This window comes from Eurosta solidaginis, chromosome 4, assembly GCF_040869045.1.
Source record: "Eurosta solidaginis isolate ZX-2024a chromosome 4, ASM4086904v1, whole genome shotgun sequence".
Lineage (NCBI taxonomy): Eukaryota > Metazoa > Arthropoda > Insecta > Diptera > Tephritidae > Eurosta > Eurosta solidaginis.
This window is the reverse complement of record NC_090322.1, coordinates 139,375,358-139,388,874: the sequence shown is the minus strand read 5'-3', so window position 1 is coordinate 139,388,874 and position 13,517 is coordinate 139,375,358. Positions and strand designations below refer to the sequence as shown.

The 13,517-nt window shown below is 35.8% G+C and overlaps 1 protein-coding gene across 15 annotated transcripts in view; it reads right to left on the bottom strand.

Moving 5' to 3' along the window:
* The window catches only part of LOC137250391 (cytokine receptor-like), a 243,328-nt gene that overhangs the window by 9,079 nt on the left and 220,732 nt on the right, over positions 1-13,517 (bottom strand). For 13 of the 15 annotated variants that reach the window (XM_067783093.1, XM_067783085.1, XM_067783097.1 and 10 more), the window contains one exon: positions 10,919-12,117. In XM_067783093.1, the coding sequence (XP_067639194.1) occupies positions 10,919-12,117 (1,199 nt within the window). Of the gene's footprint in view, positions 1-819; positions 1,038-10,426; positions 10,822-10,918; positions 12,118-13,517 lie in introns of those variants that run through there. The other 2 variants (XM_067783094.1, XM_067783096.1) reach the window with 2 other exon arrangements.

Here is a 13,517-nt window from a genome sequence, read left to right as displayed (position 1 = left end):
CAATATTGGTTCCTATTTCTCTTGTTAAAAATTTTTTTTGTAATTTGACTTTCCAATAAAGTTTCGTCAGCTTTTTTAGCTCCAAGCAAAAATAAAGTAGTGTCATATCGTTATTAGGAATGTCTTTATTAAAAAAACAAGTTTTTAAAAATTTAAATTGATTGGATGATACTTAAAAAATTCCCCGTAAGAATTTCGATACTTTTGATCAAAATTTTTTAAAACTTTACGATTTTTTTACGATAAGTTTTCCAAATTCATTTGCTCAGTTTTCCACCACGGTTTTTTTTTTTTTGAAAAAATTGCTTAAAAATTGTCGCTGCTATTTTTCTGTTTACAACGGTACCTACGTATGCTCAAGTGTGCATGGAATAATATCTAGTGCAGTTTCCTCTTCTGAAAATAATGTCGCCCAGAGGGGTTTTCTCAGCTCCCTCATAAGGTTGTTCGTTCCCTTCACAAATATTTACCATTGAATAAGAAAAGAGGCACCATTAACTACAAATTCAAAATTTTTGCAAAGCGCCAGGTGACCTAGTTCGAATTTAAGAGTGCAAAATGAGCGTATAATTTTTTCCAGAAAAGAGAACGCCATATGTCTTCTTTTCAAAACAATATTTAACTATTTCCTTGACTATATAAAGCGCAATACATATTTAAAACTCGATTGGCCTTTAAGTAGTACGCAGATCAGCTCCAGCATTCATGCATAAAGATAACACCTAGCAAGATTTTCCATTTATATACCCACATATGGATGTATATATGTAGGTACATATAGGTTCTATAATAGCTATAATTTAGCTTGATCTCTTATACCATATCTACGAGTATATTTTTTTCCTGGAAGCGTCCTCTCTATGAGGTTTAACTACATGTCGATGTGATGTAAAAATTCATTTCATTGTACTTGGCTTTAACCAAAAATCTTGTGTGACGTAACCATATGAAACTATGGGATTGGTTTGTTGTTGCAATGGCTTCTGACTTGATTCATTTTCTTCATTTATGCAGGAAGCTTGATGAGAGACTGCAAGCTGCAAACGAAAAAAAAAAAATAAAAATTATTAATTTCTTAGCATATGCATGGCCTAATAATTAAGAAAGAAGTAAACAATTCATAGGAAAACTCGAGGAAGATACGAAATCTTTTACTAATTTTATTATTTAGTATTCGCTCAGTTTTACTCTTGGCGACAACTTACCAACTAGTTTTAAACTAGTCGCTAAATATTCTTTCCATTTCCCGCTTCTTGTTTTTATTGCAGAATTCAACGCGGCATCTTCGACTACAGCTCGACCGAATATTCGGTTTGAGTTCGGCACTATAGTTCAGATTCATGTACGGTTCGGATTTGGCTTAAAAATTTGCCGAACATCCGAACTTTTGTAATTTTACAGCTTTTAACTTTTTCTTTAATATATATGTGACTCTGTAGTTAGGGATGAAATCGTTTACGCACTTAGACCCGGGGCCTTATTCTGTAACTCGATTCAAAAGAAAATGCCGATCGAAAGCTGTCAAATTGCATGCATTTTTTTATTTTATTTTTTTTTTGTATTCAAAAGAATTTTTTTCTAATCAAGTTCCATAATTAGGATCCAGTACTGAGACCGTATTAGGCCTTAGATCGAAATTGAAGGAATAAGATAAAAAATAAATGTAAGGTGCGATAACCTCCGAGCTTCTCTTCCAATTTGCGTCGTGCTCCTCTTGATTTTTCCTACAAATTGGCCGGACGGGACCTACATATTTATGCAGACTCCGAACGGCATCTGCAAGGCAGATGAGTTTTCACTGATAGCTTTTCATGGCAGAAATACACTCGGAGTGCTTGCCAAACACTGCCGAGGGGCGACCCCGCTTAGAAAAAATTTTTTCTAATTGAAAAATCTTATTTCTAAAATTTTGATGTTGCTTTGCCCGTGGTGCGAACCCTGGGCATTCGGTGTGGTAGGCGGAGCACGCTGCCATCACCCCACGGTGGCCGCAAACAAGGAAGGAATAATATAGAAAAAATACAGGAATAAGCATATTGTTTAATGAAAAACCGATTACACGCAATAATACGCCTGTATAGCCGGATGCCAATGCGTGTACGTAACATTATTTTTTATTATTATTTAGTATAAATATATATACATACATACATACATCCAAGTGATACCATTGTAATCGTGTTGAAAATACATTTGACGTCAGTATCAATTAATAATACGACGGCGGAATTAAAAAATTGGACCACGGAACACTCCAAAACCGCGGGTGGAGTCCATGGAAAGCTTGCGCAGAACATTTTCTGCATTATCGGCTTTTGGTTGCGCTTTAAAAGATAACCCTGAGTAAGTCCATCGGCGACTACGTGACCCACAGTATTTCACCTAAGAACACACTTCTGCATATAGATATGTGTATGTGTGTGCAAAAAATACATCAAGAAACCCTGCAAAAAATCGTGCGATTAATCCCTAAAGAGATTGGTCTCCGATTGATCTCTTTTGTCTAAATTTGGACATAATTGATCTCTTTTAGTCGCTTTCGGATACAGTTGGGATTACTCAGTTTGATATCTATGTAGCCCATTTTAAGAAATATTTAAAAAAACGGCAACGAAATGAGTTAAATAAAAAAGATTGCAGGTGATTGATTCGTATTATTTAAGAAAAATGCGGAGCCCTAAAAGAACCTAAATTACTAGGACTTAACAACTACGCTGGAGTTAGGGCTAAATTTTCGAAAAGCGGGCGGAACAACCTACATCAGATTTTGTGGCTTGGCAAACCCTTCGATTGTGTTTCTGCCATGAAAAATGCGACTTCTTATGTTCCCATATGGGTACAAAGAGGATGGGTCCTATTGATCCCTTTCGGGTATAAATGGGTACAATTAGTCTCTTCATAGGACATGCTTAAACAAAAGGGTACAGCTCAACTCATACAAAGAGATCAAAACTGGCATTGGTCGCATACTCATTTGCGACTCATCCCGGATTCATCCTAGACTAATCGCATTTCTTGCAGGGACAACAACTTGCAACACTTCATCACAAATATCTGTTGACGGAAGTAACATTTTTGATTTCCGGCTTCGTGTTTTGATACGGAAATCAAAAGGCATCTTTTAATATAAACATGTAATATAAACATAACATTCTTAAATTCTTAAATTACTTGGTAGGTATCGATACTTTTTTTGATGCTATTTGCATGTACTGTTATCGATACATACATTCATGGTACCGGTATACGGACAGTCGAAGTAAGCAAATACTTTCATCAAGTTTGGATCATATTAAATGCACTGGGTCTGTCTGAGTTGAACCTGTCTATTTGCATAACATTTAAGAAGTTTTTATACTCAGTTGAGCAGAGCTCACAGAGTATATTAACTTTGATTGCATAACGGTTGGTTGTACAGGTATAAAGGAATCGAGATAGATATAGACTTCCATATATCAAAATCATCAGTATCGAAAACAAATTCGATTGAGCCATGTCCGTCCGTCCGTCCGTCCGTCTGTCCGTTAACACGATAACTTGAGTAAATTTTGAGGTATCTTGATGAAATTTGGTATGTAGATTCCTGGGCACTCATCTCAGATCGCTATTTAAAATGAACGATATCGGACAATAACCACGCCCACTTTTTCGATATCGAAAATTTCGAAAAATCGAAAAAGTGCGATAATTCATTACCAAATACTCATTAAGCGATGAAACTTGGTAGGTGAGTTGAGCTTATGACGCAGAATAGAAAACTAGTAAAATTTTGGACAATGGGCGTGGCACCGCCCACTTTTAAATGAAGGTAATTTAGAAGTTTTGCACGCTGTAATTTGGCAGTCGTTGAAGATATCATGATGAAATTTGGCAGGAACGTTACTCTTATTACCTTATGTCTGCTTAATAAAAATTAGCAAAATCGGAAAACGACCACGCCCACTTTTAAAAAAATTTTTTTTTTAAATTCAAATTTTAAAAGAAAAGTTAATATCTTTACAGCATATAAGTAAATTATGCCAACATTCAACTCCAGTAATGATATGGTACAGCAAAATACAAAAATAAAAGAAAATTTAAAAATGGGCGTGGCTCCGCCCTTTTTCATTTAATTTGTCTAGGATGCTTTTAATGCCATAAGTCGAACAAAAACTAACCAATCCTTGTGAAATTTGGTAGAGGCTTAGCTCCTAGGATGATAACTGTTTTCTGTTAAAAAGGGCGAAATCGGTTGAAGCCACGCCCAGTTTTTATACACAGTCGACCGTCTGTCCTTCCGCTCGGCCGTTAACACGATAACTTGAGCAAAAATCGATATATCTTTACTAAACTCAGTTCACGTACTTATCTGAACTTACTTTGTATTGGTGTAAAAAATGGCCGAAATCCGACTATGACCACGCCCACTTTTTCGATATCGAAAATTACGAAAAATGAAAAAATGCCATAATTATATACCAAATACGAAAAAAGGAATGAAACATGGTAATTGTATTGGTCTATTGACGCAAAATATAACTTTAGAAAAAAACTTGGTAAAATGGGTGTGACACCTACCATATTAAGTAGAAGAAAATGAAAAAGTTTTGCAGGGCGAAATCAAAAGCCCTTGGAATCTTGGAAGGAATACTGTACGTGGTATTACGTATATAAATAAATTAGCGGTACCCGACAGATGATGTTCTGGATCACCCTGGTCCACATTTTGGTAGATATCTCGAAAACGCCTTCACATATACAACTAAGGGCCTTTAATTTGATACCCATATCCTACAAACACATTCTAGAGTCACCCCTGGTCCACGTTTATGGCGATATCTCGAAAAGGCGTCCACATATAGAACTAAGGCCCACTCCTTTTTAAAATACCCATTAACACCTTTCATTTGATACCCATGTCGTAAAAACAAATTCTAGAGTCACCCCTGATCCACCTTCATGTCGATATCTCGAAAAGGCGTCCACCTATAGAACTAAGGCCCACGCCTTTTTAAAATACTCATTAACACCTTTCATATGATACCCATATCGTACAAAAAAATTCTAGAGTCACCCCTGGCCCACCTTTATGGCGATATCTCGAAAAGGCATCCACCTATAGAACTAAGGCCCACTCCGTTTTAAAATACTCATTAACACCTTTCATTTGATACCCATATCGTACACAAAAATTCTAGAGTCACCCCTGGCCCACCTTTATGACGATATCTCGAAAGGGCATCCACCTATAGAACTAAGGCCCACTCCCTTTTAAAATACTCATTAACACCTTTCATGTGATACCCATATCGTACAAACAAATTCTAGAGTCACCCCTGGTCTACCTTTATGTCGATATCTCGAAAAGGCGTCCACCTATAGAACTAAGGCCCACGCCCTTTTAAAATACTCATTAGCACCTTGCATTTGATACCCATATCGTACAATCAAATTCTAGAGTCACCCCTGGTCCACCTTTATGGCGATATCTCGAAAAGGCGTCCACCTATAGAACTAAGGCCCACGCCCTTTTAAAATACTCATTAACACCTTTCATTTGATACCCATATCGTACAAACGCATTCTAGAGTCACCCCTGGTCTACCCTTATGGAGATATCTCGAAAAGGCGTCCACCTATAGAACTAAGACCCACTCCCTTTTAAAATACTCATTAACACCTTTCATTTGATACCCATATCGTACACAAAAATTCTAGAGTCACCCCTGGCCCACCTTTATGGCGATATCTCGAAAAGGCGTCCACCTATAGAACTAAGGCCCACACCCTTTTAAAATACTCATTAACACCTTTCATGTGATACCCATATCGTACAAACGCATTCTAGAGTCACCCCTGGTCTACCCTTATGGAGATATCTCGAAAAGGCGTCCACCTATAGAACTAAGGCCCACTCCTTTTTAAAATACCCATTAACACCTTTCATTTGATACCCATGTCGTAAAAACAAATTCTAGAGTCACCCCTGATCCACCTTCATGTCGATATCTCGAAAAGGCGTCCACCTATAGAACTAAGGCCCACGCCTTTTTAAAATACTCATTAACACCTTTCATATGATACCCATATCGTACACAAAAATTCTAGAGTCACCCCTGGCCCACCTTTATGACGATATCTCGAAAGGGCATCCACCTATAGAACTAAGGCCCACTCCCTTTTAAAATACTCATTAACACCTTTCATGTGATACCCATATCGTACAAACGCATTCTAGAGTCACCCCTGGTCTACCCTTATGGAGATATCTCGAAAAGGCGTCCACCTATAGAACTAAGACCCACTCCCTTTTAAAATACTCATTAACACCTTTCATTTGATACCCATATCGTACAAACGCATTCTAGAGTCACCCCTGGTCTACCCTTATGGAGATATCTCGAAAAGGCGTCCACCTATAGAACTAAGACCCACTCCCTTTTAAAATACTCATTAACACCTTTAATTTGATACCCATATCGTACACAAAAATTCTAGAGTCACCCCTGGTCCACCTTTATGGCGATATCTCGAAAAGGCGTCCACCTATAGAACTAAGGCCCACACCCTTTTAAAATACTCATTAGCACCTTTCATTTGATACCCATATCGTACACAAAAATTCTAGAGTCACCCCTGGCCCACCTTTATGGCGATATCTCGAAAGGGCATCCACCTATAGAACTAAGGCCCACTCCCTTTTAAAATACTCATTAACACCTTTCATTTGATACCCATATCGTACAAACAAATTCTAGAGTCACCCCTGGTCCACCTTTATGGCGATATCTCGAAAAGGCGTCCACCTATAGAACTAAGGCCCACGCCCTTTTAAAATACTCATTAACACCTTTCATTTGATACCCATATCGTACACAAAAATTCTAGAGTCACCCCTGGCCCACCTTTATGGCGATATCTCGAAAGGGCATCCACCTATAGAACTAAGGCCCACTCCCTTTTAAAATACTCATTAACACCTTTCAGTTGATACCCATATTGTACAAACGAATTCTAGAGTCACCCCTGGTCCACGTTTATGGCGATATCCCGAAAAGGCGTCCACCCATAGAACAAAGGCCCACTCCCTTTTAAAACACTTATTGCACTTTTCGTTTGACACCCATATTGTACAAATGCATTCTAGAGTCAACCCAGATCCACTTTTATAACGATATTCCGAAATGCGTCCACCTATAAAACTTAGGCCCACTCCCTTTTAAAATACTCATTAACACCTTTCATTTGATACCCATATAGCACAAACAAATTTTAGAGTCACCCCTGGTCCACGTTTATGGCGATATCTCGAAAAGGCGTCCACATATAGAACTAAGGCCCACGCCCTCTTAAAATACTCATTAATACCTTTTATTTGATACCCATATCGTACAAAATAAATTCTAAATTAACCCCTGGTCCACCTTTATGGCGATATCTCGAAAAGACGTCCACCTATAGAACTTAGGCCCACTCCCTTTTAAAATTATCATTAACACATTTCATTTGATACCCATATCGTACAAACAAATTCTCGAGTCAGGCCTGGTCCACCTTTATGGCGATATCCCTAAATGGCGTCCATCTATAGATCTATGGCACACTTCCTCATAAAATACTCTTTAGTGCCTTTCATTTGATAGACATGTCATACAAACACATGCCAGGGTTACCCTAGGTTCCTTTTGCAACATGGTGATTTCCCTTACTTTGTCTCCACAGCTCTCAACTGAGTATGTAATGTTCGGTTACACCCGAACTTAGCCTTCCTTACTTGTTAAATCTTATTCTTATCCCCCACCGCTTTTCTTTCACTCTTCCCCCTTCTCTTTCTTTGCGTCTCTCTCCCCGTCTCCGCTGTTTTCCATACTTTTTTATCTCTAGCTCCCCCTCTTTCTACCTCCCCCCAATCTTTCCCTATCTCTCAATCTTCATCTAACTCTATCTCTTTCCCTCTTTTTATTTCTCCCTTGTTCTTCTTACTCTTCTCCATCCCTTATTTCCAATCCTAATTCCAGTCCCAGTCCTGATATCAAGCTGAACCAAAAATGTTGTCTAAACAAAACAAAATTAAGGGGTGGCCGACCCTTACCATTAAGTGGTATGAAAAATAAATGTTGGCTGATTCTTTGACCTAGTCAATAGTTCAACCACAAACACTGTGAAACGAGAATTTTATATATTAGATTTGTTTTACAAAAACATAAAAGAAATTGACATATGATGTACGGAGATCTACCAGTATCTTTCTTTCTTCTTTAGTGTCTAAATTTAGAAGTCTCTCGCTCAACCCAAATAATGGATTATTCCATTTGGATACTGAATTTCACGACACCTTTCTTGTTTGGTTTTTAGGTTAATTTTAGATGGCGTATTTCATTTATACCTATTTGATTACCTTATCAAACTTTTGCTGTTATTTTGAAGGAGGAAAATTGTTCGAAACTTTTTTTATAAATGATTTTCCTTTATATATATTCCTTTAATACCACAACATTTCCAGGTGTAAATGAGAAAGCGTCACTTGATAATAAGAACAGGCAAATGTAAATGCGAATAGTTACTTGTAAATGAGAAATCGTAAAATGTAAATGCGAAAACGTTATATGAAAATGAGAATAGACAATTATAAATAAGAAATCGGTTTTTTAGAAATGAGGATAGTCAATTGCAAATGAGAAAGCGTGTGATGTTAATGCGAAGGCGTCATATGGAAATGAGAAAATTCATGTGTAAATGAGGAATCATAAACTGAATATGCGAAAGCGTCACTTGTAATTGCAAGAGGCTCGTACATTCATATATTCGGAGCGATAGCAGTGTCTGGAGTGTCGTCGATCGACCGAAGTAGTGTCCGTTTAGCATGAGTGCATGTGCTGCTTCAGTAAAGTCATTTTTTCAACGATTTGAAGAGAAGGCGACAGATTTAAACGAATAAATTTTGGGTGGACATACCATTCGAGAATCGAGTCAACATTAGCTGATGCTAAAAATGGCCAAAAGCTAATGCTTAATTTACCACTGTGCTCGCCAATGTTGAAACCCATCGAGAATCTCTAGGGAAAAGTGAAAAACATAGGTGCAGAAAGACATTACCACACCACTGACAAACGCATGTTGTATGTAGAACAACAGCTGCAATAGTTATGTGGTTGATGGAGCGAAGAGATCAGCAAGTAAAGGATACTGCGAGAGAGCATTCCAGAATTTATTAGCGTTCCATGGAAATGCTCTTTCACTCCATCATATGTCAGTCCGAACATAGCAAATATCTCATCAAGTGTTATTATCCTAAGAAGCTTATCTGTTGCCACTGACATAGCTTATCTTTACAATATACATTTCTGCATTTTCATTTGATACTTTCTAATTTTTAAGAACCTATTCTCATTTCCATATGACGCTTTCACATTTATATCAGATTGAAGTTGAATTTTTTTCCTTTTAGGGTTTTGTTGTCATCTTTGTGCAGTATTTGGTCAGATTTATATGAAATAATAAAGTGCAAACAAAGGAAAAAAACTTAATTGCACAAACTAAAATAAAACCAAATGAAATAAAAATATAAAAAAGAAATAAAAACAAATAAATTAAAATGAAATAAAATAAGATAAAAAAAAATAAAATAAAGTGAAATAAAATACTATTAAAACATCAATCAAAATAATATAAGCAAAAATTAAATAACATAAAATAAAATCGATTTTGATTCTACGATTTATTGGTTTGTTATCGATTTATCAACAAAAAATTTTCTAAATATTTAATAAAATGTTATCGATTCGTCATCAGGTTTTTACCAATTTCTTATCGGAGTGTTATCAAAAAGTGACCGCATTGTTATCAAAAAGTTATCCTTTACTTACCAAAAAGTTATCGACATGTGGACATAAAGATATCAATTTGTTTTCGGAAACTAATAGATTTGTTATCGGAGTGATATTTTGATGATTTTATTGCATTAATTGATTACTTGATCAAATAATAAAGTGCAAACAAAGGAAAAAAACTTAATTTCACAAACTAAAATAAAACCAAATGAAATAAAAATATAAAAAAGAAATAAAAACAAATAAATTAAAATGAAATAAAATAAGATAAAAAAAAATAAAATAAAGTGAAATAAAATACTATTAAAACATCAATCAAAATAATATAAGCAAAAATTAAATAACATAAAATAAAATCGATTTTGATTCTACGATTTATTGGTTTGTTATCGATTTATCAACAAAAAATTTTCTAAATATTTAATAAAATGTTATCGATTCGTCATCAGGTTTTTACCAATTTCTTATCGGAGTGTTATCGAAAAGTGACCGCATTGTTATCAAAAAGTTATCCTTTACTTACCAAAAAGTTATCGACATGTGGACATAAAGATATCAATTTGTTTTCGGAAACTAATAGATTTGTTATCGGAGTGATATTTTGATGATTTTATTGCATTAATTGATTACTTGATCAAATATGAAATACATATTCACTGTAAGCAGCTTCGATTTATGTACGGTCATAATAGCCGTAAAAAAATGCTTAGGAAACCCATCTAGCGGCAACTAGCTACATAACATGTTGTACCGAAAAGCGCAACCACAAACCTCTGGTGGCCGTAGTGTATAATATATAGCTGAATCAGTTGCGATGAATAGTGGACACACAATTTGTAGAGGTGAAACATTTTTCAGTTGCATCTGAGTATAATGCGTATTGAAATATGCGCAGCAATTTCAGAAGAGTAGATAAAGTTTAACGCTCAGCAGTCCATATAAAGTTTAAGCGTAAACGTAGATAGATGTAAAAAAAAAAACACAGCTAATATACAAGCTAACTCAGCATAACCTAAAGATTTCAATTCGATATTCAGCAATAAAAAAGTATAAAGTATATTTGAGGCGAGAATATAATTTCAACAGTGGTATAGTTTTTTGGAACCTACCTTCGGAAGTACATCAGGTAACACGTAAGGGCCTGTTGTGAGCGCTAAATTGGTAAAGATTTTCGTTTGTGCGGGCTTATTTTTACTTGACAAAGAATTATTTTGGCTCGCAACTACTATGGTTTGTTGTGTTAAAGTTGGTGTACTAATTACAGATTCTGCAGTTACACTTCCCACCTGCACTGAGTTCGAGTGCAATACCATGTATGTGTGTGTTTGATGAGGCGTTTTACTCGCGTCGTTCTTTTCTAGTTTTTGGTGAAATATATTATCAATAACTAAATAACCATCATTTCTCAATGTAGGCGTTTTTATTGGTTCGATTTTTCGTTGTAACGGCGAATGTTGATACGATGAAAGGCTGGTGTCATTCAATGTTGTTGTACTCTCGGATGAAGCTATTTCATCTTGTGCTTCATTTTTTGATTTATCGCTTAAATCGTTATCTTTATTATCCGTTGGATTATCTGGCACTTTCGTACTAATGTTCATCAAATCATTTATTGGATCAGGTAATTTAACATCAACGCCCAATTGACGTTGAATAAAATTATATGACCACACGACTGTAGCAAGGAACATGCCAACAAAAAGTAACGAAGCCACTAAAGCTTGCCAATGAAATGTGTCAGCTCCACAATTAAATGAGTTGGAAAATCCCTTTGATGATTGAAGCATATGTTTCCTACCAGGATTACATGTTAATTTCGTTTTGATATCTTCGTCTAAAAGTTCACATGTAAATTCTTGATTTAAGCAAAATTCATCTTTTGCTATATTTTTTCTGACTACTTTTCCATTTTCTTGATGTAACAGATAATAATAATTATTTTTGTCACTGCTAATTGCGGTTTGTATTTGTACTGAACCTGTAGTAATAACGGGATTTGTATAACGTCGACGACGTTGCACTGTTTCGTCTTTAATAGGGAAAGCGTGTTCGTCCAATTCTTGGTCTGAGACAATATTGACTGCACGGACTGCCATTTGTTGTACATCTGTGCAACCGGAATATTTTAGACGACATTTATGCGTTGTTTTTGAGCCACGTTGTACATATGTTACTCTTGTTTTGTTGCCTTCAAAGAACGTGAGCTCATAAAGCTCGACACGACCCGATAGCATTTCGGGATCAGTCCAATGGAGTATATAATAATTGTCTTCTTGGATTATACTAATATTGAGAGGTGTTGAGGGTCCTAAAAACAAAATAAAACTCTATTAATTGCATGATATGTAACGAGAATTGAAACGAAACCGATGTCCTTATGAACTAAGCAGATACAATCCGTCACCGTCGTGCCGTACGCAATTTTCCACTGGCGTGAATTTAGACACATAACTAGAGATGGGAAAGGGGTAAATACCCAAATGGTAAATACCCGGTAAATTGGTTATATATGGTAAAAATGGGTAAATACCCAAATATTTACCCAAAAGAAGGGTAAAAATAATCTTTTTGGAAAATATGGGAAACAAACACACAAATTCAATCCAAAATGTACCCAATTTGTCCTATATTGGTGGGTAGTTATCCATTACGCTATCGCTTGAATTAGTTTTAATCTGTAATCCAGCGTTTTTCAAAAATATTTAGCCAATAATGCATCAGTCGCAAAAATTTAAGTTTACCAAGTAAACATTTTAAGTCAAAAAAGAGTCGGAAAAATATCTAAATTGGAACGTTTACAGTCGATATGTGCTCATTTGGGAGGGCGAAACCAATGCATTTCCTTCTTGCAATGGTCGTCCTATATGAGCATATTAACGTATATCATTTGAGCCTAAATAAGAGTCCGACATAAGTCTTAAAAGGCGTTTAAACAGCTCATATTATACTCTACTGGAACTCTCCGGCGTCATTTTTAACGCTAATAAACTCTGATTATGTGACACCTATATGGCCTATTTATTAGGCATCGTCAGCGCTTATTGGGGTCATATATAGTTCGACACACCTTGACAGAGCGTGGTAGCTTTGCGGTCACATTAAAAATGTCGAGAAGCGTCCATGAGCGGAAAAACGTCGATGCTTATACAAAAAAAGAATAGCAGGAGTAACAGTAATGTACAAATGTAATTAATTTTGTATTAAAATGAAAAATTGTCGTAATGAAGTTTCAAAATTTGTTCCAAACTCGCTGTGACGAACATAAATAGTTGATAAATGATAATTTTTGCATCCTAGGTTCGGAGCTTTTAGGCCGTTAAATAAAAGGCAAACATTAAATGTTCCTTTACCCTCCTACGCGTTTCGACGCTTTTCTGATTCCTACATTGCCCACTTATTTTGGACTCGTTTCGGATTCTTAAATTATGAGCGCCGTGAGCATGTTTCAGGGGTAGCTTTGTTTGCGTAAATATGTGTACTCTATAAAAATTCTCTTACAGTTCTGGAGTTCAATATAGGTCCGACAAAATATCAGCTTCAAAAATGCTATCACCTTAGAGCCTTTTATGACTCCAATTTGATGAAATTATGAACAAACGAAAAATATTAAAATTAGTAAACTAGGCAGCTCCGGAAAAATTTGTCAGAAATTTGTCTGCGACAATTTATTCTAAATAAATAATTAATTCAACTAATACTTATTTCAAT